This window comes from Marmota marmota, unplaced genomic scaffold, assembly GCF_001458135.2.
Source record: "Marmota marmota marmota unplaced genomic scaffold, marMar, whole genome shotgun sequence".
NCBI classification, from domain to species: domain Eukaryota; kingdom Metazoa; phylum Chordata; class Mammalia; order Rodentia; family Sciuridae; genus Marmota; species Marmota marmota.
The window spans coordinates 160,783-186,751 of record NW_026000057.1 but is presented as its reverse complement, the minus strand read 5'-3'; the positions used below and the strand labels follow the sequence as shown (position 1 = coordinate 186,751).

Below are 25,969 nucleotides of genomic sequence, written 5' to 3'. Positions count from 1 at the left end.
AGAAGGCAAAATGTTGCCCACACGCTAAAATCATTTCCTGTACTGGAACCTAAGTGACCACTTGGGAGGCTTCCAGATAATGTGACCTTAGATTGGAAGACTACATCATCATGGAGGCCTCCTGGACCACCCATTTTAGGGCTAAAGGAGGCTGAACTCCTGCTCTTACATCCATACATCTGTCTCCCTCCTACACACACACTCCCCCTCTCTCTCCATTTACCACATTATTTAACTTTTTAAAATAACATTAAATTTAAACATACCCCCAGATTGATTAATTACCCTTTATATCTTAGTGTTTTCTCTCTCATACCAGCATTTATGCCCTGGAAGGCTTGTCTAAGCAGTGTCTCCCATCCCCCTCCTTCAATTCCTATACCAGAGCCTGTTACAGGATGGAACCTGGAAAAAACAATTTTGACTGAATGACTGAGGAATTGACTATAACCACAGCCATGGACTAGAGTTGACAGGTTAATTCTCAAGTGGAATTTTAATAATGATTTCACTCGGGAAAATATTGAGTAAGACTTGCAAGAAAGAGCCCATTATACCAAAAGAGAAATTTTCATTGAGGAAGTCTGATGAACAGACTCCAGGGTTTCCAGAAGATCAAAAAAAGCAAAGTAGTTAGAAAGCTTTTAATAGAATAGAATTTGCATCTATCTTTTGATCTTCCTTTTTTAATTAAGAGGACTATTAAGGTAGTTTAGCTGTTGAGTGGTTATGAGCTCTCTGATAATATCTTCTAAGAAAGTCAGGTGACTTTAGAATTTAAATCACAGTTACTTATCAGGACCATCTTTATCCAGATGGAAATAATGGGCCAGGGCTTTAACTTTGAAAGGTTTCATTATTCTCTGAGGAGAGCCTGGAGCTATGTGTACTTGGTTATAGAAACTGTTACAGAAGGTTAAAAAGGAAATATTTACCTCATTGAATTAAGGATTAAGAACACTGAGAGATTTTTACAGGTTGAAAGCTTTGTCAGATAGCTTTGGGGCAAAGTTTTTGAAAGGAGAGTTTGCCTGTACATGTTTTATGGTAGGGATTCTGGTGAATATTTGTGCTAACAATCCCCTGATGAGGTACTGGCTCAAGAACTAATGGTTTTTACATTTTTAAAGGATCATAAAAGAAAACAAAACCCAGAATACAGACAGCGCCCCTATGTGTCCTGCAAAGCCTCAGAATTTCATCTGGAATTTTTCAGAGAGTTTGATGGCCCCTATGAGAATAACTCAATAATCTTTTTTTAGGTTAACAAAATTGCTTGTATTTTAATATCTATTTGATGTCTTCGAAATGTATTTGATGACTTTGTCTTTCATTCCACTAGGCCATGAATATTGTCACCTCAGTGCTACTTCTTTATGCCAAAGAGGAGGAGGCTTTCTGGCTGCTGGTTGCTTTGTGTGAGCGGATGCTTCCGGATTACTATAACACCAGGGTTGTCGGTATGTGGGTGTGTTACCCTCTCAGCCTGAAACTCATGGGGACAATGGTTTTAGAGTCATAACAGCCAATGCTCCACTTCTAGTCACTAGCCAGCAGTTTCAGACTACTCCAGTTTTCCAAGATGGAAATGAAAGAGCTTAAGTAAATATAGGTTTTAAGGAAAAAAAAAAAAAATCCCATGGATGTGTGGCACATATTGCTGTCACAGATGTTATCTTAGGAAACACTTGATGTGGTGTCACTGCATAATATGTGAGAGCTACCCCAAGGGCTCATGACCATTAGTGGAAAAATAGATTTCCACTGAAATGTCTGTCTGTGTGCTCTTTAATAAAGAAGATGGAGCCTATGGAAAGCAGAGATATTCAAAAAATGTTATCTGGGGTGGGAAACACAGCATGTAAAGTCTTATCCAAAGCTGAATTCCTAAGGCATATTTCAGAACTGGTTTCATGCAAAGCAAACAACCATTGAATTATTGCCTCCTTCTAACCCCTTCATGTATCAGACATTAACTTTAGCAGGACAAGCTCTTCATTCCTGGTATAGTACAACATATGCTTTATGTTACCCTCTTGTGTTCTGTCTGTATTTCTAGATTTTTGTACACTAATATGACTTACGGAAAATAGTCTCTAAAAATGTCAGTCAGTCATTTGTGAGTGTGTGCAGCTTTAAGTTTTAAAAATACACCTGTTTTTTTAAAGTGATGTCATATGTGAGGAGCATGCGTCCAAAGAGTATTTTTTAAATAAAGAAGAGTTTACTGAGTAAACTACTTAGGGGTACACTTGGAGCATCCTGGATGTGTATTTCATTCCTAAGCAAATGTTGTGCTACCAACACAACAGCTAAGCATGTGTCATGAAAATTTTGTAAAGTTTTTCCAACAACCCTTAGAGTCATCACGTTAGTGCTCATTCATGGAAGGAAAACAGCAAGGAGAAGATGCAGCCAGACTTACCCTGGAGACTGAGCTCCGTTGACACTTGGTCTAGTGACACAGTCCTGGCAGAATGGTTATGAATCGGGTTGTCACAGGGAAGCCACTTGTGTGGGTTCTCTGGTGAGAAGGTACAGCTGGTCGACCTGTGCCCTTTGGTGTCACCCCCTCAGGCGCACTGGTGGACCAGGGTGTCTTCGAGGAGCTGGCCCGGGACTACGTGCCGCAGCTGTACGACTGCATGCAGGACCTGGGTGTGATCTCCACCATCTCCCTGTCTTGGTTCCTCACCCTCTTCCTCAGCGTGATGCCCTTCGAGAGCGCAGTGGTGGTCGTGGACTGTTTCTTCTATGAAGGAATCAAAGTGATATTCCAGTTGGCCCTGGCCGTGCTGGATGCCAACGTGGACAAACTGTTGAGCTGCAAGGACGACGGCGAGGCCATGACCGTCCTGGGAAGGTACTGTGCTGCTGTGCCGCGTCCTGCCTTGGAAACCCTCTCTGGCCTTCTTCCCTGTGCTTTCTCTCTTGCTCCCTCATTTCCTGAGTCTTAATGGCCTTGATGATAATCATAAAATCTCTGTGGCTGAGGATTTATTTCCATAGGGCTTTTCTTTTGAAGCGAAGGGAATTTCTTCCTGTTCTAAACTGCTGTTTGTGGAACGGGAGTGAGGAACCGTAGTGGGACAATCCCAGCCAGTCTCCAGTGACATGGGTTTGCTTCTTCTCCAGGTACTTGGACAGCGTGACCAACAAGGACAGCACGCTGCCCCCCATCCCTCACCTCCACTCCCTGCTCAGCGACGACGTGGAGCCTTACCCTGCGGTAGACATCTTCAGACTCATTGGAACGTCCTACGAGGTGGGCCTTGCTTCCTGCCTGATGGTGAATGGTGCCCGAGGTTGCCGGGAGGGCAAAGCTGATGTGGGTCCCTGCACCATTGCTATCCTGTCTTAGCCTGTCTTCTGCTGCCATCGCTAGACACCACAGATGGATAATTTATAAAGAACAGAAATGCATTCCTCATCATTCCGGAGGCTGGGAAGTCCAACACCAAGGTGCAGGTTAGGGCCCTGCCTTCCTACTTCCAAGATGGTACCTCGTATTCCAGAAGGGAGGAGCGCCACGTCCTCACCTGGCAGAAGAGCAGAGTGGAGAGCACACTCCTGCAAGAGGTTTTATTAGCAGTTAATCCACGAGGCCAGCTAACCAGCTCCCATGAGGCCCCACCTCCCAGCCCTGTCACACTGGGGAATAAGTTTCAGCACCAGTTTTGGAGGGAACAAAAGTATTGGAACCACAGCCTTAACCACTGGCTTACCTGCTTCCTTTTATGCTGTGAGAGCTAGATGTCGGAATTGAGTAGCTACCCGCTAGCTGACAGGGTCTGAATTGGGTCTCTGGAGATGGACACGGAGTGGGCGTAGAATTCCTAGGGTCTAATACCTTGGCAGCAAATGGCATGACAGGCTCTGGGCCTTTGGTTCTTTGCTATGCCCACCATGAAGCCTGGTCTAATAGCAGCATCTGAGATTCAGTTCATTTCCTGTTCAGTGCTAAGTACTTAGATTCCTCTGGAGTAGATAGTCTGAGACTCTTAAAATACCCTTCATCAGGCCGGAGTGGACCAGAGTTCGAGTATTCCTCCAGGGTTGCATGGGCTGGATGAGGGAGGAGCCTTCTGGTTTAGTATACTCTGAACTCCATAGAACTAACCGAATTCCAGAATAAAACAAACAAACTTCTGGGGTAGCGGCACCACAGTGCCACCTGCCTCCTTAGCAACTAGTGGTTTGGGTGCCCCAAGGATTCAGTGCCCATAACACTTGCTGGTTTCAAATTTCTGCAGAAATGATTATCAAGTAAGAGAAAGAATTATATTCTGCTTTCTATAGATGTTTTGGGATTGTGCTTGGTGATTCTGTATTCCAGCTAGCAACACACTGGATACAAGAGAAATTGTGAAGCTTTGAGTGAGGTAGAAAGTCTCTCTTTGAGTCAAAAATTAAAACTGGTGTGGATATAGAGAGCTTTTCAGAAATGTATGTCTTTAATCCAATATGGGAGAAAGACTGATAATTCACTTCTTAAATTTTCATTCAGACTCCATCATGTTTATTGATGACATTTTAGTTACATGTTAAAATCATAAATGCAAGCATATTGTAGAAATCGTAGACGACTATGAAGAAAGAAAATAACTATCTTATGAGCATTTTACCATATTTTCCTTAAGTCTGTTTTTATATTTGCAACATATGCTTAAAAAATGAGGTCCTACTAAATGCTACTTTGTCACATTTCTGTTTTTCACCTTAAAAAAGACAAGATGACACACACCTATAATCCCAGTGGCTCAGGAGGCTGAGGCAGGAAGATTCCAGTTCGAAGCCAGGCTCAGCAACTTAGCAAGATTCTAAGTGAGACCCTGTCTCTCAAATAAAAAATAAAAGGGGCTGGAAATGAGGCCTAGTGGTGCCCCTGGATTCAATCCCTGATAGAAAGAAAGAGAGAGAGAGACAGACAGACAAATAAAGAAATTCCCTAATACATTAGATTTTGTTAGGAGGCATGCTTTTAATAAATTATCTGTACTATGCTTTAATGAGTTAACAAAATTTATTTAACTGGTCCCCCTCTTTCAATGGACATTTACTTTGGTTTCTTCCAAATGTTCAGCATGATATAGCCTTTGGTGGTAAACTTATACACAAATACCACATCTCTGATTATTTTCCTAGGATCCTAGAAATGAATTTGCTGCAGTAGATCAAAAAATGAACACGATTTCCAAGCTTCTGCTGCACACCATCCACTTTCTACAAAGGTTGTCCGATTTCTATTCCACTCGTAGAGATTGAGGATCACTGTTTCACTTCACTGTCTTCAAGACTGGTTATTATCCTAAAGTGTTTTAAAAGAATCATTGTCCCGGGACTAGTGGACTTGTGGATAGTACTAAATCAGAGATTTTAGATGATTTATTCATTCAGAAAAAGAGTCCATATGGTCGCAGGCCATAGGCTATTGTGGCTGTGGGGTACTTTTCTAAAGGCATCACCTGAACATGTGCTGTTAGAATTCTGGACCGGAGTAATAAAGGAGGTTGATATGTGGAAATTCAGCAGAAAAGCTAGCCTCATGCCGCAGTGACAGACTGAGGGAAAGGCAAGGGCTGTTCTCGTTTACCTCCTGTCTGGCTGGTCCCTGAGGTGACCTTGGGCTGCCAGACGCCCTCCTGCAGGGTAGAGCAGCGCGGTGCTCTCCTTCCTCTGCCTGGGAAGACTGCCTTCTCCTTTAAGTCACCACCTACACTACCCGGCCTTGCTGTGTGCGGTGCCTGATTTTTTGTTTTCTCTGCTGAAATGGCCGGCCCTGCTCATTTCCAGTGGCTCTCTGCGTCTTCTAGATGAACTTGCCCATCTTCTTTCCCCCTCCTGTCAGATGGTTGGCTTTGGGTACTGCCTGTGCATTAAACCACTTTAAAACTTTTCAGAAGCCAAGCTTTTAAAAACACAAATTGCCAGGCTCCATCCCAGGTCAGTTAAATCTGAATTTCTGGCATGAAGCCCAAGAATAAGTATTTTTTTTTTTAAGTTCCCCACAAGATCGGAAATATCCCTGAGCATTGAGGTTCACTGGGCTAGACAGGGCACGGAGCCACATCTAAGGCTAAGGCAGGACACCTGAGTGTTCTGAGGTATGCAACGAATTTCCTTCTGTTCTTTGGGGTAATTAGCATGAATGTTGAAAAATAGGCAAGAAATGCTGAAAGCACACTCATATTTTGAGATCTGGCACACACGCTCCCCAGGTTGCTGCTGGTTGGTCTGGTATTGATCAGCCAGGTAGGTAGAGGTGGTGACAGATGCCACATGGATGACATCTGTCTGTCAGACCTCTCAAGCTCCTGTGGAAAAGATTATTTGGGTGACTTGAGGCTCTAGTTTTCTTTTGTGTGAGCCCTGAGAGTGAGAAGCAGACAGAGCTGCAGTCTTGAAGTTTTAACTTATAGACAGAGGCTCTAAGGTGACTCTTCCAGATGTTTCCGCAGACACACAGCCATCACAGAGGTTCTGGATGTTCAAGTGCCCTGCCTGGCAGGTTTAATCTGTTGAGCATCTGGGGATGTGTCTGTGCAGAAAGCAGCCTGTGCAGACAGACAGGCAGTCAGGAAGGTGCAGTGTGTGTCTGGTTGTCAGTGATCACTGAGCTGCCCCTAGCTGAGAGCCTGCTCTGTGGGGCAGGGGACTGGTTACATCTTAGACAGCCCTCCCAGGTTTAAAGAAACAAATGCAAGAAATGATTATATAAGTTAAGAAAGGTTGATCTAATTGTTCCAAATCACCAGCTGGAAAGTGTCAGGGCCAGGATCCAAGTCTCCTTAGCATTAAAGCCAGGGAGTTTGTGCTGAATTAGAATGGAGATGGAATTGTGGCTGTGCATATGGGGAGTCTTGAAACCACTAATGGATTGGCAACAGCCACGGGAGACTGAAGAGAGTTTTTCTTCAAGTTCATTGTTTCTGCTTCCTGTGCAACAAATTGGAAGGAGTGGGCAAGCAAAAGAGGTACTGTAATTGTCTTAAAGGAAGACCCAACAGACGCAGGAAATAGCCATTTTCTATTAATTTATTCAGAATGTTTTTTTTTTTTTTTTGGTGGGGGGTGTACTGGGGATTGAACTCGGGGGCACTCGAACACTGAGCCACATCCCCAGCCCTATTTGTATTTTATTTAGAGACAGGTGCTTAGCACCTCAATTTTACTGAGGCTGGCTTTAAACTTGAGATCCTCCTGCCTCAGCCTCCTGAGCCACTGGGATTGTAGTTACCACATCTGGCTAGAAGTTCTTTAGTTGGGATTTTATAAGTGCCTGTCTCATGCCAACCATCATGCCCAGCCCCAGTGTGAATTTTTTTTTCATTCCTTGTTTTTATCATATAGATATTTCCCATCACAGTACAAGTTAAAAAGCTAGTATAATACATTTCCAGTAGCCCATCACTCAGTCCCAATAGTCCTCAACATTTTCCTGATTGTTCCTGTGGTGCTGGGGACGGTGCTGGACCTCGTGTGGGCCAGGCAAGCGCCCTACCACTGAGTCACATCCCCTGTCCTGTTGTCCTGATCTTTGTTTCATCAACTTCCTTTTTAGATTTCTCCTGGAGTGTGTTAAAGACAACTCCAGAGAATGTGTTGTGTCACTTACAAGCCCTTCCTGATCCATCTCTATCAGATATTTGGCAACTGACATGTTTTTTGCTAATCTATGACTGTGACTTTCTAGTTTAATTTTTAAAAGTTTGTTTAACCTTTAAAAAAAGGATATAAGTTAAGTGAGTGGACTATTAGTTGCAAATTGTAATCAGCAGGTTTTATCAGATGCAAAAATGGGTGTTCCCCCTTCTACCTCTTGTCAACAATATTAGGAATAACAGCTACCATGGTAGTGGCTTTACCTGGGTAGGACATGAATTCTTACACCAACCCAAGGAAGAAGGAATATTTTCCCTAATTTTCTGGTGAGTTCAATCCCCAGCACCATAAAAAAAAAAAAACAATAAAAAAATAAAAATAAATTCCAAGCCAAAATATAATAATTCAGGACATCAGTTTTTCAGATCTTATCAGAATTAATGGCCACAAGGCTGAGGATAGGATGATGTCATTTATCCCTTTTAGAGATAATAGAACTTTAGCTCAAGGGTTTCCAGTAGGTAGAACTAGGATTCAGATCCCAGCCTGTCTGTCTCTAGCATGCTTTTCCTTCTTTCTTATGTATTAGAAGCTTGTTGAAGCTACAACCAAGAGTCAGTCAACACATTCAGGATGTTTTACATTGAAACTGATTAAAATAGCTGTGTAATATCCATATTTACCTTCTGTGATAACCCGAGAACTTCTTCTCTAGCCCTTTCTATAGGCAAAAGACCTCAAGAGATTTGGTACCTTGAGGGGCGTAAAATATAATATAGAAATAGCATGTGATAGATTTTTAAATAAAATATACAAATGATTAAAATATATGAAATGTAAACCTGCCTGCTGGCCAAGCACCATGAGATCATTCCTTATTATGAATATAGTCACAAGTTGCGACTTCTCGAAAACTCTGAGTGCCCTGGAGAGGGCAGCCTGCTCTAGAACATGAAGATCCCAAAAGCGAAGCCTTCACTTCACCTCAAGTCCCTGCTGCCCCTTGTCTCCTCCTCCTGACCTTCTTCTCTACTCCTGAGCATCGGCTCCCGCCAGCACTGGAGTCCACATGTGCAGACAGACGCCCCCACCCTGGCATGCCTTGGGTCTGGGGGAGCCTCCTCCAGGTGCACTGAGAATCCCTCTCCTGGAGCCTGGTCTCTGCTTCCTGGAGCTTACACTCACTCTCCATCGATTCTCCCCTTCCCGTCCACTCTTCCAAGGTGGAGACCCTTGCAGGACAAGGTGTTTGGAGATTTTCTGATTATAGAAAGGGCTCTCTAGGGGGATGATGCTCAGCCCCCAGCTAACAGTAGTGAGCCCTGTTCTGTGTACCTCACAAATTAAGAAGCACTTAAAGGCATTTTTTAGCCTAATTTGAACGTCTTTGTCTCTCCCTTTTTTTCTCTTTGTTCCTGGGGATTGAACCCCAGGCACATTACTACTGAGTTCTATCCCTAGCCCTTTTTGTTTTTTAAGACAGAGCCTCACTAAGTTGTTGAGGCTGGGCCTCAAACTTACAATCCTTTTGCCTCTACCTCCCAAACCACTGGGATGACAGGCGTGCCCCACTGCACCTGGTGACCTCATCTTTTTTAAAAACAGAAATAAACCATAGGCCTTTGGATATCAGAAACAATGCCTTCGGGGCTGGGGATGTGGCTCAAGCGGTAGCGCGCTCCCCTGGCACTCGTGTGGCCTGGGTTCGATCCTCAGCACCACATACAAACAAAGATGTTGTGTCCGCCGAAAACTAAAAAAAAATAAATATTAAAAAATTCTCTCTCTCTCTCTCTCTCTCTCTCTCTTTCTAAAAAAAAAGAAAAAAGAAAGAAACAATGCCTTCTTTTGTTTCAGTAAATTTCCTGTGATAGACAAACTTGTTGAGATCATTCGGTGACCTATGGCCTAAGTTTTTATTTTTGTAAGCTGTAACATTTGGATATTTCCTGTCCTCTCTGAAGATTTAGAAAGAAGGAGCCTGTTGAACTTGATTGCATTTGGCTCTATGGTCTCTGTTTAAGATGCGCATCTGTTTTCATTCTGTCCCTGTTTTTCAAGGATAACCTAAATCACAAATTGACTACGCAGCATGGGAAGGGGTGATATGGTGGCTAGGCTGGGCATGCAGCTCAGTGGCAGAGCACTGGTCTGGCATGCCTGAGGCCCTGGGTCTGATGCCAGCATTGGGGTGGCGAGAAACTTTGACATTGAAGAAATGATGGTGGGGGTGGCAGAAACCAGAGAACACAACCTGAGAGGACTCGTCTCCACCTCATTCCTCTATCTGATCCACTTGCTGTTGCTCCAAGTCCCTGGAGTTGGGGGGGACCTCTGCACACAGGGTCGGTGAGGTGGCAGGAACAGGGCTGCCTACCTGCTGTTGGTGTCAATAACCAGGGGCCAGGAGGCAAGAAGGAAGTCCTGCCTGCATGGAAAACAGCCTCTCTGCACATCGAGACGTAGGAAGTTAGATTAGAAAACAAGCCACAGAACCATTCTTCAGATAAAAAAACAATTGAGTAGGAGAAGGGATACAAACGAAGGTGGATGGTTTTGTTTATTACTTAAGGAAAGGGAGGTTTTAGAAAATTAAAGTAATTTTAATATGCACACCACCAGCACTAAATTCAGCTGATTGGGGAAAATATCTCCGTCACATTGGTGCCTTCATTCTTTGCATGGAACCTAGGTGTGCAAAGCCAGGGGGACAGCATTGTGTCCAGACCTTTGTCTTTATTCTTGGCCTCAGGGTAAGCCAAGCCACTTTTATTTGCCTGTTTTTTAGCATTTCATTCTGTCAGAGCTCCTCCAGAAGTGGGGTGTGGCGGACAAGCCCCTCCATATTGATCTCACTTGCTTTTCTTTAGACATATTCCAGGAATAGCCAGCCTGAACCTCAGAATCCACAGCTTCCTCTTAGATGGGGACATTTGCTCCAGAAGAACTTGGGGCCATTGTGTTCTGTCTGTGACGAGTTGCAGAGACCTGGCGCCGAGAACCGTCCTGTCTGACAAATAGCAGCATTCAGTTCCTGTTGAGGAACAGCCATGTGGATTTAGTTACTGTACAGTTCTACAAGAACAGCTTTGGAGTTTCACTTTACAGAGCATCAGAAGACTCCACTAAACTGTCTAGTCACATAGTTAGCTGGTGAGAGAGAGAGAGAGAGAGAGAATACTACTACCCTGCTTAAAGCTTCTGTGGCTTTACATCTCACACACATAAAATCCCAAGGCCTGCGAGCCCTTTATATGAATTCTTTCTGACCTATGATACCTTCTTTGGGAACATACTTAGAAATGGGATTTCTGGGTTATAGGAATACATCTGTTCAGATGCTGCCAGACAGATTTCCAGAACGGATGTACCACTTCATACACCAACCAACCAGCAGTATCTGAGCATATCGGTTGCACCTTATTCTTGTCAACGCTTGGTATTGTCTGTAGCTTTTATCCATCCAGTGTATTTAACCCTTGTAGCCATTGATTCTGTGGGTGGAGCCTCAGGCTTTAAGCAGTTTGTGTGTTTGTTTTCCTTTTGCATTTCTAAGAGATGTAAAATCTTACATGTTCTTTCTCTGCCTTCAGATAGGAAGACTCACTGTGGCTTTTGAAACAGTTCAACAAACTTGCAGGTAGTGGTAGGCATTTTACCTGAAGAGATGGCTCGCTCATCATCTTCTTGGTGATTTGTTGACTTATGGAAGACACGTTTGACTTAGAAACGTCATTCAGCTGGTCACATGCATGAGAATTTCCAGATATCTCTTTGGAGTCACCAAACAGCTTTAAATGGTCAATAGAAGTGTAGTCCAGTTGCCTGGCATGTGACAAGTCAATTGTCCTTGTGTCACAAATGTGTCAGCCAACTTGCCCACATGATACTCGGTGCTGCAGCAGATTTTTTTCAGAAACACTGATATTGCTCCTTTGCAGAAATTTGGAACCATTCGGGCAGACTTAATTGAACAGATGAGATTCAAACAGAGACTGAAAGTGATCCAGACGCTAGAGGACACGACCAAGCGCAACGTGGTGAGTCCTGCGCCAGCAGCAGGGCCTGCTGTCCCCACCCTTGCTCCTGCTCCTGCCAGCTCATAGAACTTGGAGGAAGGAGGTTAGGGGCTTTCCCAGTATGACACTTTTGGGGAAATTCACCATGCTCTTTCTTTTTTATAGGTACGAACCATTGTGACGGAAACTTCCTTCACCATTGACGAGCTGGAAGAGCTTTATGCTCTCTTCAAGGTGAGTTTCAAAGTAGACCCAGGCCTGCCCAAAGGAATGGAGGAGTTTGCTTTAATGATTCAGTGAGTTCTTGATTCTGCTCTTAACTCATTAAGGGGTGGTATGAGTCTTCATATGCCTACGTGGCAAGGTACAGCTAAGAGTGCAAAACCAGACCACTTAGTCGGAAAAAGAAAATAAACAGATTCTCCTCACCAGCATAAGCTAATGTCTTAGCTCTTTCCTCTCCAGATGATACCATCACTGTTTTGTTTGACAAGCAAAAAGGTTATTTGCCTTCTAACACTTGTCAGAAGAATGAGAGTAAATCTGCCTAAAATTCTCAAAATTTATAATTTCCTATATTAACCTATAAAGTGCCCTTTAAAAAGATAATTTATCTATAACTAGAACAAATTTGTTTAAATGCTTCAGGAAAAGGATCATGGATTAAATTCTTGGATTTTAATTTTAGTATTGAGCCCTACTTTCTTACCCACCCCCCACTGCTGGGGACTGAATCCAGGACCTAGCACATCCTTGATCCTTGAAAGAAAATACTATGTTAATAACTCAATTAATGTAAATATTTTTCTTCTAGAAAAAAAAAAGGTTTTGTCATAAACATTATTATTAACATCATAGGAAATGGATAGGGGAAAATATTTAAAAACTGTCTTTGATGCAGATACCAGTTTTATCACCATCTGTAGTTGACTGTCAGAACTAAATCTGGCTACTTAGAGCAATGCAAAGATGGCACAGGAGAAAACACAGAGGAAGAAATAGCAGCAGGGCCAAACACCAATCCTTCTAGATATTGTTGACTTTGGAGAGAAAGTTCTAACATTCCTTCCTGCCTGTTAGCCACTAGAGGGCGCCAGTGTCTTATTAAATATTTGTTTCCCTGGTGCCTGGTAAAGTATCCTCCCCTAGAAAGTGTGCTAAAGGTGTGTATCAAATACCTATATAAATTAATAATTAATAATCAATATGTTAGAGTCCCTGAATTCTTCTGAGAGGACACAGAGGCCAGGAGAGATGGAGAGACTCTAGTTTCACAGCCGATTAGGATAGGCTACAGCGGCATTACCAACAGAGTAGACCGCATGCCCCCATCAACCTCTGATCAGCACCTGAGGGTGACGGATCCTGCACCAGCTCAGTAAAATTTTATACCTGTTAAGCACCTGTAGCTAATTGCTCAGTGTAAACTGGTTATCCAAATCAAGGGGTCCCTGTTTCATAAGGGAAATATAATGATCCAGTGGAGGTCAGATTGTAAAGGGATGCTGAAGAAATCTGCTTCACTGGAGGGAAGAGTGGAAGTAGCCCCTGGAGGCAAACAGACAAGAGGTTTTGACCGTAGAAAGATGCTGTAGGACAGCCAGGAAGAAGAGAAGAGCCAGGGGCTGTCCCAGATCCTGAGATCGTGGAAGCCACTTCTCCCCTGGGCTACTGCACTCTGCTCTGTGCACCTTTAGGTGTGTGTCATCTGACCCTGAGACTATTGCCTGAAGAAAGCAAGCTTTTCTCATGCTCACAACCCCTGCCCTGGAGGCACAGTGACCAACCCAAATTCCCTAGGTCTGTATCACTCCTGAAGAGAACCTGAGACCCTTGGCCCCAGCACTGTGGAATTAAAAAAAAAAAAAAATCAGTTATGAAGCTTTCTTGAGTCTTCAACACATTTTAATTAGCTTAGAATCATTTCACAAACATTTATTGAGCATTGTGGTATGCCAGGGACTCTGCCAGATTTTTTAGTTCTGAGAAAAGCCATTTCTGGCCAGGCACAGTGACACATGCTTATAATCCCAGCAGCTCAGGAGGCTGAGACAGGAGGATCGAGAGTTCAAAGCCAGCCTCAGCAAAAGTGAGGCGCTAAGCAACTCACTGAGACCCTGTCTCCAAATAAAATGCAAAATAGGGCCGGGGATGTGGCTTAGTGGTGGAGTGCCCCTGATTTCAACCCCCAATACCGCCCCCATCAACAAAAAGCCATTTCTGGGTGTTTTCCTGCAAATAAAAAGGAATGTTTCATTTTTCCAAGGAGCTCACTGCTTAACTTTGGGATAAAACCTGGGTAAATGGCTGCACCTGATACAGATTTGATAGACTATGTGGTTTGGGGCCTTTTGTTTTGGTCTTTCTTGTACACTTTCCATATTGTCCCTTCTGTTCCAATCTCCATGCCCTTAGTCCCCAAGTGGTGTCAGAGGGGTCTCATCCCTGAATGAGGAGAGAAGAGGATCTTTGCAGGCTGTTTCCTCCTGATTGTTTTGGGTCCCTTGTAAGCACCAACACTGTGTTCAGACCTGGCTCAGAATAGCCCAGGGGCTCTCTTAGGGGGAAATGCTTTGAGCACCCTTATCAGTGATGCAGCTGAGCAGAAAGGGGCTATTTGATCCACAGGGGCTTCCTGGGCTCCCCCCAGGATAGTTCAGAGTATGGCTCAAACCAGCAGGCTGCTGGCGCCTCTGTATCTCCGCCCACCCCCATCACGTGGTGCTTCCACCCTGTAGCCAGGAAGGTAGTCTAAGGCCCTGGGGGACCTTGACACTGCTTCCTTTTGTCTGCCATCTGCTGGAGCTGCATTGCAAAAAAAAAAAAAAAAAAAAAAAACCGGCTGATTCTGCTCACCACTCCCTTCTAGATTTTTAGCTACAGTTCCCAGTAAATAATGGTGGTTGCTTTAGACATTGGTCTTCCGAGCACCTTTTCTGAGTGCAGAATTGAAGTACTCATGCTCACAATGGAATTCCCCCGCTCTTCAGAACCTCTGGGCAGGGAGCCGTCTGCTGTGGAAGAGTTTTATTCTATTGCATTTGCTCATGGTGAGATGCCCAGACAGTACACTGGGGAATAAAGTAAAAATAGAGTCCTCCTCTTCATGCTCCTCTGGCCTCCCCACCTAGAGCAGACTGTTAATGTCTGTGTGGGGGTGGCCCTCCTTCCAGACATTTCTACCACAGACTTATCTCGGTCACCTTCCTAGCATAGATCATTCATACTTCTCCCAGAGTCACCAGTGACCTGGTGCCTGAAGAGGCTGCCTGGTTCTCCAGGGCAGGATCTGGGAGTGGTTCTACCTAGCCCTTCTATACTAGGCATTTTTCGGGAGGTGTCTGCAGAGGCGTGAGGCCAGGAGACCACACTTGCGGATGGACGACGGTGTGACTGTGGTGATAGTTAAGTGTTTGGGGGCCACAGTAGCAGAAGGTAATCATCCCGCTCATTCTTTCTCAGGCAGAACATCTGACCAGCTGCTACTGGGGCGGGAGCAGCAACGCGCTGGACCGGCATGACCCCAGCCTGCCTTACCTGGAGCAGTACCGCATCGACTTCGAGCAGTTCAAGGGGATGTTCGCCCTTCTCTTTCCCTGGGCGTGTGGCACTCACTCTGACGTGTTGGCCTCCCGCTTGTTCCAGCTCTTAGATGAAAATGGCGACTCCCTGATCAACTTCCGAGAGTTTGTCTCTGGGCTAAGTAAGGATGGGCTCTTATTGCAAGTCTGAGTTGGGATGGGACAGAGATGATGGAGGAAGAACCCCAGGGTCCCTCTATGCTGTTCTCTGGGTCGCAACCCTGCACGACCCCTGCAGGTTGGGTCTTGAGGACAGAGAAGCACGTACATGGCTTGCAAACTGATTGTAAAACGTGTTTCTAGTTAGGGCTCTAGTATATGGATAATTCATTTTCTTCATTAGGCAGCTGTCAGCCCAAGTTCAAAACACCATGTCAGAGAATGCACAAGGCAAGAAACGTTAACGTAGTCTCTGTGACCTCACCCATGGTAGGGTGACCAGGAAAAAGTAATGTCTAGGTGGTATAACTTGTCTTTGACAAAAGACTATCATTGATTTGATATAATATGCAATCATCCACAATTTTATGACATATAATTTCTTAAGAATATTTCACAGTGTTTTTAATAAAGGGCTGAAGAAACACAAGATCACTGCAGGCTGAATGGAAGTCGTTGGTCTCCACTTCCCGGGGATGGAGGACACACGCCCACGCCCTCCACCTCACCAGCAGCTCCTGAGCTGCTGCTGTCCGCCAGCCTCTTGCCTGGCTCCTTACTGCTTTTTTCTTATTGGATTCTTGCTGCATTTATAACTGGGCAAAAATGCTTGGCCCAGCTGATGTGAGGCGGTGGGTGTAGCAGGCACTATGTCAGGTTGTCAGGATGGAGTCAGAACTCTTTAGCCCTAATTGTGCCAGCCCAGGACCGTGGGCCACATACTTTAAATGATAAGCCCAAGGAAAGATGAAAGGGCAGGCAGGCAGCCAGCAAGGATTCTAAAGAGCACCCTAACTCTGGAACAGTAATATCTAGGAGGTACAAAGGTCAGGGGAAGTGGAGAGTTTTTGAAATGGCAATGTTGCCTTAGATGTTTAAATGATGTCCACGTTGGAAAGCTCTTTCCATGTGCCTATGGTGGGACTTGGAGGAATTCACCTCTGCCAAGGACAGGAACGGTTCTGAAGCTTTGGAACTTGAACTGTGTCACTTAATCCAAACAACAGCCCTTTGAATTAATAATGATGAAGGCGGCTACCAGTCATGCAGGATTTACTCTGTGTCAGGCGATGCTCCAATGGTTTATGTGTTTTTAATTTGCTTACAGGGACACAGATACAAACTTGGTGTTTGAATCCAGGCAGCCTAGAGGCATGGTTTGTACTGTTACTATTATGCTTGATTACCTGTCTTAGGCTCCTGTAACAAAGTAAATTAGACCAGGGAATACATAAACAACAGAAATTTATTGCTTACATTCTGGAGACCAGGAAATCTAAGATCAATGCAGCGGCATAGTTAGTTTCTGTGGAGAGACTGTTCCTCTCATAGGTGGCTCCTTCTGTGTGTCCTTGCATGCTAGAAGCACAAACAGCCTCCTTCAGACCTCTTCTCTGAGGATGCTGATCCCATTCATCCAATTCCTTAGGCCCTAATCATACCCCAGAAGCCCCATATTCCTGACACCATCACACTGAAGCTCAAGTATCAACACGGGACTTTTAGAGACATTCGGGACTTTTAGAGACATTCAGCCACAGCATTCCCGTCTACTTACTGTTATTGTTCCCATTTTTCAGCTGATGAAATGAGAGTTCAGAAAAGTAATTTGCTGAGACATTGATTTTCAGGCGATCAGTAAGAAATCTGTTATGAAGCTGGACCAAGAGGCACAGTTAGGACATACTGGCCCCAGGGGTAAAGTAAGGCCCACCTGTTTCCAAAGCTCATCCTTTTACTACTGAGATAACAAAGGGAAATATCTTCTAGAAACTGTCCAGGGAAATAATGATTGAGAGTTGACATAGAAAGAGGATGTGGTAAGAAGACAGAGGAGAGTCAGGCTTGGTGGCACATGCCTGTCATCCCAGTGGCTCAGGAGGCCGAGGCAGGAGGATTACAAGTTTAAGGGCAACTCTGCGATTTAGCAAGGACCTAAGCAACTTAAAGAGACCCTGTCTCTGAAAAGGACTGGGAATGTGGCTCAGTGGTTGAGCACTTCTAGACATCCCCACTACAAAAAAAAAAGGAAAGAGTATACAAACTGGGTCAGATGAGAAAGTCAGAAATGTTGGAGATGCCTGACCTGGGAACATAAATTGCTCAGAAACCATAGCTTAGGACAGAATAGCTTCCCTGAAGACCTGAAATATCACTGCCTAGAAGAGGCCATGGGTCTGTTCTGTTTGGCTTTAGCAAGGGGACCACGGGGAAGTGAAGTGGTTCTGAGCCATTTTCCAGTCATGCATCTTCTAGGATCTGACACAAATTTATGGGCATTGTCTTCCCAAAAAGTGACACATGTACATAATCACAAAATGTCACGTTTTATGGGGTTCATGGACCTTATAGTGAGACCACAGGTTAGAGGAATTTAGACTAAAGTAAAAGTTGCAGAGGGACTTTCAGTGTTGAGAGAGTGCACCTGGGACTGGACGCCTCTGGCTGTAAGGAGCAGCTCTCTGTGACTGTCTAGCAGAGGCGAGACTGCACCCTCCCCTGGGTGGGGACAGGAGAGCCCCAGGATAAGTGGAAGGTTGGCCCAGGCAACCTTTCATGTCCCTTTCTGCCAAGATATAGGATTCCTCCTCTTCTTTTTCCAAATCTGATCATCTTTAGGCACTCTGAGAATATATATTAAGGATTTTCAAATTCCAGGAATAAATGTGAACTTTAAAGAAAAAAAGAAAGGATTCTTGAGATTGAAACTATAACGACATAGCAGCAAATACATCAAACTAAATTAAAATGAAGAAACTTTTAGGAGAACTCAGAAATGACTAAAAAGGATTTCTAAAATAAGTAATGTGAAGCAATCTCAAACTTATTGTGCGTTTATTTCTGAATTCTCGTGGTTATTTAGGATGTAGAGATCCAGTTACACGAATTTCCTCATCAATAACCGTACTTACTACATGTCAGGCACTATTCAAAGTGCTCTATGTGTGTAACACCCATAGTCCTTGTGTTTCATGGAGGCCTGATGTCAAGATCATGGGTAGAATCTTCTTTTATGATCTTACCTCACAGAAGGGAACTGAGGTACAGAAATGCTAACTCTCCCACAGCACATAGTAGGTACAAAGGATTTGAAAATAAGACTCCTGGTTCCAGAGCTCCTAACCCAAATATGTCCTGGACAGACTTGTTGTCACACAGTGTCTTGGTTCCACTTTGTATTACAAAGTGGACTTTCCCCTGGAGCACAATGCTTGGGAGGATCACTAGCACACACAACCTGGTTCACCCTGGTACTTATGTGACTTCTAGGTGCCGCATGCCATGGGGACCTCACAGAGAAACTCAGACTTCTGTACAAGATGCACGTCTTGCCTGGTAAGTGAGCTACACAGACAGCATACGTGCCAGAAACCAGGATCTGGCCTGAAATCCACCCCCACCCCATCCCCAAACACACACCACACAGGTTTTCTTTTTCTTTTTTTTTTTTCCTTTGGTGTCAACTCTGCCTCTTTTTGGTATGCAAAATCATTCATTGGTCACTGTGGACACACTGAGACAGATGATGTGAGTTCCTGAATCAGCTTGTGCTTGACCATGGTCTGACGTATGAGTTGTGCTAATAGAAAACAGCACGAGCATCTGCGAGAGAAATGGGGTCACCTTTGGGGAACCAGGAATGTGAGAGAGAAGATGACACTGGGAGGTGCTGGGAGCCTGTCTCAGGGGACCCCTCTTCACATTGGCAGGCACAAGTGGACACCATAGTGAACTTTTGAGTTCAGTGTTAAACAAGGCTGTTCTCCGCTGGGATGTATCTAAGCAAATACCAGAAGTACAAAATAGAGACTGGCACTGAGGATAGAGACAGGGAAAACTTTAGATTTGGGGATTTTGTTTATAATATACAGTGACCTAAAATTGGTTTATAAAGCATGATGCCATGAAATTTGGGGATTTTTTTATAAAAAGGAAAACATAGAGTTTGGTATGAGGCTGTTTAAAAAGGAAGATAGGGTTAGAAATGGAGTGATTTCCACTAAGGTTTTAGAGATGGTAGGGTCTCCCAGGCCCCCAGTAATGGGCCTCCACCCCACTCTTGTAACTTTAGCTTTTCATTCTCCCCATCACTTTCTCACGTAGTTCAAGCACACTTTGATTGAGTCATGTCACTACAGTATGACAGTTGTTTCCTCCTTCTGCAGAGCCATCCTCTGATCAAGATGAGCCGGATTCTGCCTTTGAAGCAACTCAGTACTTCTTTGAAGATGTCACTCCGGAGTGTACACATGGTAGGAGACCCTTTCACCAAGAGTACTCTACTTCTCTTTACAGAGCCCTCTGTGCTTAGAAACAGACTTGCCTTGGAAGCTAGTCAGTTAAGAAGGTGCAGATGTCATAGTCCGTCAGCAAAATCCCACTCACTGTCTATTTCGTATAGCACATAAACCAAGAATATTTTTATATTTTAAGTGGATTTTTAAACCAAGAATAAAGTATTTCTTGCCATGTGAAAAGTCTATAAAATTTAAATTTTAGGGCCTACAAATAAAGTTTTACTGGAACACAGCCGTGCTCATTCACTTACACTTTCCCTATGGCTGTCTTAATGCTCTAGTGGCAGAATTAAGCAGACCATATGGCCTGCAAAGACTGAAATACAGTCAGCTTTCTGTGTCCACTGGTTCTGTAGCCACAGATTCAACCAAATGCATATTACATATTCTGAAAAAAATGCATCTATACTGAACATGGACAGACCTTTTTTCCTGTCATTATTTTCTAAACAGTACAGTATTAACATTTTTCATAACATTTACACTATTAGGTATTTTAGGTCTCTAATGGTGATTCAGAGTATACCGGAGGTGCACATAGGTTAATGCAAATACTGTGCCATTGTACATAAGAGATGAGCATCTGTGGAATTTGGTATCAACGAGGGTATCCTTAGTGCCCCACAGAAACCAAGGATGACTGTATTTTACTATTTGACCCTTCACAGAGGAAATGTGCCAACCTCTCCTCTGTGTGATTATTAGGCCTATGTGTGCGAGATGCAGCTCATTGTATATATCTCCAAATGCGTGTATTCACTTCTGTGCTGTCTTGTCTTGGGTGAGTCCAAGCACCGTTCCTCAGCTTGCTACTGGACGTCTGCCTAATTCCTTGCTCAGCTTCATCCCTTCTTCTAAGTCTGAAAGTAAACATCAGGTTGTTCCTGAGTTCTTTGGCCTCTTAAATCTTGCCATCCCAGAATAAGCACAACTTAGACCTGCCCTTAAACTGCAAGCACCTAAGTGAGTGGATAGAGAGGTTGAGCCAGACTCACTTCTCTTAGGACTGACAAGTTGAGGGGAGACATCCGGACACTTATTTAGGCCAGTGCAGGCAGTTCTGCATCTCTGAGCCTCAGTTTCCCTGTGTGAAAATGGAGAGGATCATTGTCACATTAGGTGCATGAGGACCCAAGGAGATAATGTAGGAAGGCTTTTCCCATAGTGCCTTCACACATCTACAATATTTTTAGTATCGTTAGCCATAATATTCTGACTACAAAATGTTAGCTATATCTTTCTTAGTGGATACATATTTCTGGAAAGGAATCTCTTGTTTGGGAAATGCTTCAGGAATGGTCACATGCTGATAGCATTTTATAGCCTCAAAAGATTCTTTTTAAAGAATGTTTTTTTTTTTCCCCATTCCAAAAGCACTATTGCTTTGCTCTGAAAATTGTAAGACGGTAGATAGAACATGTAAGATAAGCTAAAGATGTCTTAAAATTCTAACCACACAAAGGTAGCATTTAATATATTAAAACATTTCTTTTCAGTATTTTTCACATAATATACGTAGTCAGGTATACACACACATACATACACACACATCAAATGACCTATACAATTTTTGTTGTTGTTGTTTTGTGTGTGTGTGGTGCTGGGGATTGAACCCAGGGCCTTGTGCATGCGGGGTAAGCACTCTACCAACTAAGCTATATCCCCAGCCTCTGTTGTTGTTTTTAAATGTCTGAAAAACTGTGTGTGTGTGTATATGTGTGTGTTATCATCAATTATACACATAGAGCTTTGTGTCCTGCTTTTCTGACTAAAAATCCAGTGAGAATGATAGTTCCACTAAAAATTCTCTGAAAGCATGATTTTGAAATGTCTACATGATATCTGCTTCATGGGCTTACATACATTAAATATTTTTTTATATCTACTTTTTTATTAAATTATTTTCGACATTCAGAGGAGAGGAATTTCCTGGTGACACATACTACATTATCCTCACTTTGTCTGAACAGTTGCTGAGGATAGTCTGACCTCACTTACTGTGAAGGTCACCTACCTGGCCAACCGGCCTCCTCTGGGCTGGCCAGAGAGGTGCTGCAGTCCACACATCCTGCAGATGGCAAACTGAGTCTTCATCTGAGGACCACTGCCTCTGCCTTTTGAAGTTCTTACGTGCCCTATAATTTGCTGTTTTAAGAAGAAAACGGAAAACAATTTCAAGTGGGTTCCTTAAAAGTCATATTTTTGAAATGCCAAATTATAAATCTTGAAATATTTTATGGCACATAACAGTTTAGAAAAAAGTATCTTTCGTCTATGAACATAGATTTTAATTTCCTTGGAACAGTGAGTTCCTGGTCTTTTGCGGGGCCTGGCAAAGATAAAATCAATTTTCTACCTACAAAGTTAAGAGGATAATAGCACAGAGAAGGGAAAGAAAGCACATTCATGGGAGTAAGCACCATCTTTATTAAATTCCAAAGACTGTGGAGCTTCAACTCTTTAGTTTTTAGTTGTACACAGAACCCCAGCTGTGAGCAAGAAATCTGGGGGAGTCCTTCACTTAGAAATGGGACTGTCAAATAAAATATGAGACCTTCAGAAAAATTATAATTTCAAGAAGTAATTTATTTTTAGTGTAAGTATGCCCCATGTAATATTAGGGATATACTTATACCAAAACAACAACTACTACAACAAAGTATTCATTGTTCATCTGAAGTTCAAATTTTACGGGGTGTGCTGGTTTTGTTATTTGTTTTATTTGCTAAATCAGACAGCCCTACTAGAAGTCTGTTTTCCATAACACGGAAATATTGTATAACACAACATTTTTTCTTCTGGATGTTTCTTGGAAGTTGTTGGATTGGATAGCAGAAGCAAACACAGTGCTGATGATGGCTTTGTTACAGTGAGTCTGAAGCCGGACAAAGGTACATGTTTTCTCGTCTGTGTTTCCCTTCTTGCCAAGCGAGCCCTTGTTTCTTGACCTGCAAACACTTACCTTTTCACATTTGGGTTTCAGGGAAGAGAGCAAATTCTCAAGAAAATCGTAATTACTTGAGACTCTGGACTCCAGAAAATAAGTCTAAATCAAAGAATGCAAAAGATTTACCCAAATTAAATCAGGTAAGTTCTTACTTTCTAATCCTGAAGCTGTTTTTTCCGGTCATACATCATCAATGTAGAATAAACACCCTTCAAAGATAATGGTAACCTGGGGGCATTTGATTAGTATCTGTTTGGATCTACTTTTTATGCACCAAAAATATGCTCAGTTGTAAGAAAATGATCTCCTCAGAGAAAATTTGAACCCCAAAATACTCAATTTTGAGACTACACACATCTCATCTCAATCATTAAAAAATACCCTGAGAGTCTCAGAAGAAAAACCCCTGCTGTTTTCATATTGCTGTGCTCAGATATAAAGATGTCTGACACAGGTTTTCCTTAGAAAGCTAAAGTGTAATGAGGGAGAAAAAAAAAAAAGATGTAAGTAATTATAACAGGATGAAAACGCTGTTTCCTAAAAGCAGGACAGATAATCATCTGCTAGGGGCATTGCTTCTGCCTGGGGAGATGAGGGGAGTGTCCTGGGAGAGGACCTGGGAGCTAACCTTGGAAAAATGGAGATGAATTCTAAAGTGTGGAAGTGTGAAGAGAGCTAAGTCTAGGGTTTCTTTGAGATGTCAACAGGGAAGACAAGGGGGCAGCGAAGCAAAAGCATGACATAGTCAATCTCCTCATTAGGTGTTGGATAGATGGTTATTACTTATTAGTTCCACTTTCATGGATGTTGAAACTTTCAAATTAAAAAAAAAAAAATGAAAACTCCCATAAAGAGACTAGAAACGTCGTACCCATCCTCCTCCTCCGGGGGGAACTTTCTGGGGATCTCTGGAGTCTTGGCTTAATGGGGTACCAGTCCTGTCTCTGGGCGCCCCACCCACCAGATTTCACTTTCTTGGGGTCCTTCCTGATCGCTTTCCAGGGACAGTTTATCGAGCTTTGCAAGACAATGTACAACATGTTCAGCGAGGACCCTAACGAGCAGGAGCTGTACCACGCCACGGCGGCGGTGACCAGCCTCCTGCTGGAGATCGGGGAGGTGGGCAAGCTCTTCATCACCCCGCCGGCCAAGGAGGGCACAGGCGGCGGGCCACCCTGCCACCAGGGCATCCCGGGCGTGCTCTTCCCCAAGAAGGGGCCCGGGCCGCCCTACGTGGTGGAGTCCGCGGAGCCGCTGGCCGCCAGCCTGGCCGGCGACGGTGAGGAGCACTCCCTGGGCGGTCAGATGGAGGACATTAAGCTGGAGGACTCCTCGCCCCGCGACAACGGGGCCTGCTCCTCCATGCTGATCTCCGACGACGACACCAAGGACGACAGCTCCATGTCCTCCTACTCGGTGCTGAGTGCCGGCTCGCACGAGGAGGACAAGCTGCACTGTGAGGACATCGGGGAGGACACGGTGCTGGTGCGCAGCGGCCAGGGCACGTCGGCGCTGCCCCGGAGCACCAGCGTGGACCGGGACTGGGCCATCACCTTCGAGCAGTTCCTCGCCTCGCTGCTCACCGAGCCCGCCCTGGTCAAGTACTTTGACAAGCCCGTGTGCATGATGGCCAGGATCACCAGTGCAAAAAACATCCGGATGATGGGCAAGCCCCTCACCTCGGCCAGTGACTACGAAATCTCTGCCCTGTCGGGCTGACTGGGCGCCTGCGCAGCGGAGGGGAGCGACTGACCTATGTTCTGTGTGGGGGTCTCTTTTCCTTTTAAATTAAATATTTGTTAGTATCTGGCTCGAAGCCTAGTGTTTTCATAATGTGATACAGTAAAAACTGTGGCGAAATATCTAAACACCTCAATGTAGACACTGTACTCTCTTGCTGGGGGAGGGGGGGTTCCCAGAATACCGCTTATTCAGTGAATTCCCCCCAAAACAGATGAATCTGTCAGTGACGTGTGTTATAACTTATTAATCTTGCTGTTGAACTGTACACATGGTTTAAAAAAAATAGTGCTGTTTAATGCTAAATAAGGCAGCAGTCATTTCTGTATTCGGACTTTTAAATAAAATTAGAACTGTAAGAAAAAGGAAATGCCACAAACACGCAGCTGTTCTTGGCGAAGGTCTTGTTGGCTGGGGATATCCTGCACCACTCTAGCAAATATTAAGAATATTTTTCAAGATTTGAAATATATTTCCTAAAAATCCTCTATTCAAAAACCACATCCAACAGATGTTCCCCATTAAGGGGAAAACATTTGGGGTTCCAAACAATAATGGAAGTGTAACTGATTTTTTTACATGGTGGCAAGGGCACTAGTACTTGATACAAATACCAGACCAATTTTACATTAACAAATGGTTCTGATTATTTATGTCATCTGGCCAAAATCCATGGAAAGGGAACAGTCTTTTGTTACAGAAAATGTTCATGTGGCAGCAGAGAGGAGAGAACTCAGGATGGGCTTTTTCATTTTGTTTCATTCTGTTTTTGAAAGAGTAGAAATACTGATGCTTCTGATACTGGATTTTTAGCTTCTTGTTATGCAAATAAAGCAAAAAAAAAAAAAAACCCAAAACAATGGACTGTACCATTTCCATACTCTCCATAGATTCCAGAAGTTGTACTGTGTATGGCATATGACCATCTTTTTGTTAAATCGATGTAGAGATCATGTAAACTGAAAAAAAAAATCCTGCAAGGTAATGTAACTAGATGTTTTGAAACAGGGCTTGTCACCTTATATAAAAGAATAGTATGCTCTATTTCCTGAATGGATGTGGAAATGAAAACTAGCACACCTGCACTTTGAATTCTTGCTTCTTTTTTTATTGTTGTTATGGTTTCATTTTTTACAGATGTTGGGAGGTTTTTCTCCTTCTTGATGAATTCAAAATCATGTTCACATTTCCTTTGCTTTTTCTGAATATTCCTTTCAACACATTCCTTTATTTTATTATACCTTGTGTCCTCGTTTTAGCTGTTGCTGCTGTAATTTTTTATTTTGTTTACAGAACGATTTTTAAACTGTCAAATGATGTAGAGTTAACCTCAAATAGGATAAATGTGAAGAAATAAAATACTTCAGATATGGCTTTTTATCTTTGTGCTTGAGTTCCTGCCTAAGGCAATGATGTTATTTCTTTGACAAGTTGGTAGGGAAAATTTTATTAGGCAACCAGTTTGACTAAGTTAATATTTATAGGCAAATATTTTGAGATAAGAAATAAAACGTGTGTCATTTTAATGAGTGCATGTGAAATAAGGAAAAGAAGTGTGTTCTATCATCTGATTTAAAATAGTTGTCCCAGGTAAGTAAGAACAGGTTGGAAATTTTTCTATTT

General features: G+C 43.4%; 1 protein-coding gene across 1 annotated transcript in view; it reads left to right on the top strand.

The window, feature by feature from the left end:
• Positions 1 to 25,719, top strand: part of Tbc1d9 (TBC1 domain family member 9) — an 80,976-nt gene extending 55,257 nt beyond the window's left edge. Inside the window, exons 13-23 of the mRNA XM_048813850.1 lie at positions 1,343 to 1,460; positions 2,578 to 2,863; positions 3,136 to 3,265; positions 11,544 to 11,642; positions 11,787 to 11,855; positions 15,084 to 15,324; positions 18,632 to 18,697; positions 19,528 to 19,614; positions 22,476 to 22,550; positions 22,643 to 22,746; positions 23,609 to 25,719. Of these exons, the coding sequence (XP_048669807.1) occupies positions 1,343 to 1,460; positions 2,578 to 2,863; positions 3,136 to 3,265; positions 11,544 to 11,642; positions 11,787 to 11,855; positions 15,084 to 15,324; positions 18,632 to 18,697; positions 19,528 to 19,614; positions 22,476 to 22,550; positions 22,643 to 22,746; positions 23,609 to 24,325 (1,992 nt within the window). The 3' untranslated portion in view covers positions 24,326 to 25,719. The remainder of the gene's footprint in view (positions 1 to 1,342; positions 1,461 to 2,577; positions 2,864 to 3,135; positions 3,266 to 11,543; positions 11,643 to 11,786; positions 11,856 to 15,083; positions 15,325 to 18,631; positions 18,698 to 19,527; positions 19,615 to 22,475; positions 22,551 to 22,642; positions 22,747 to 23,608) is intronic.
• Positions 25,720 to 25,969: the final 250 nt, after the last annotated feature.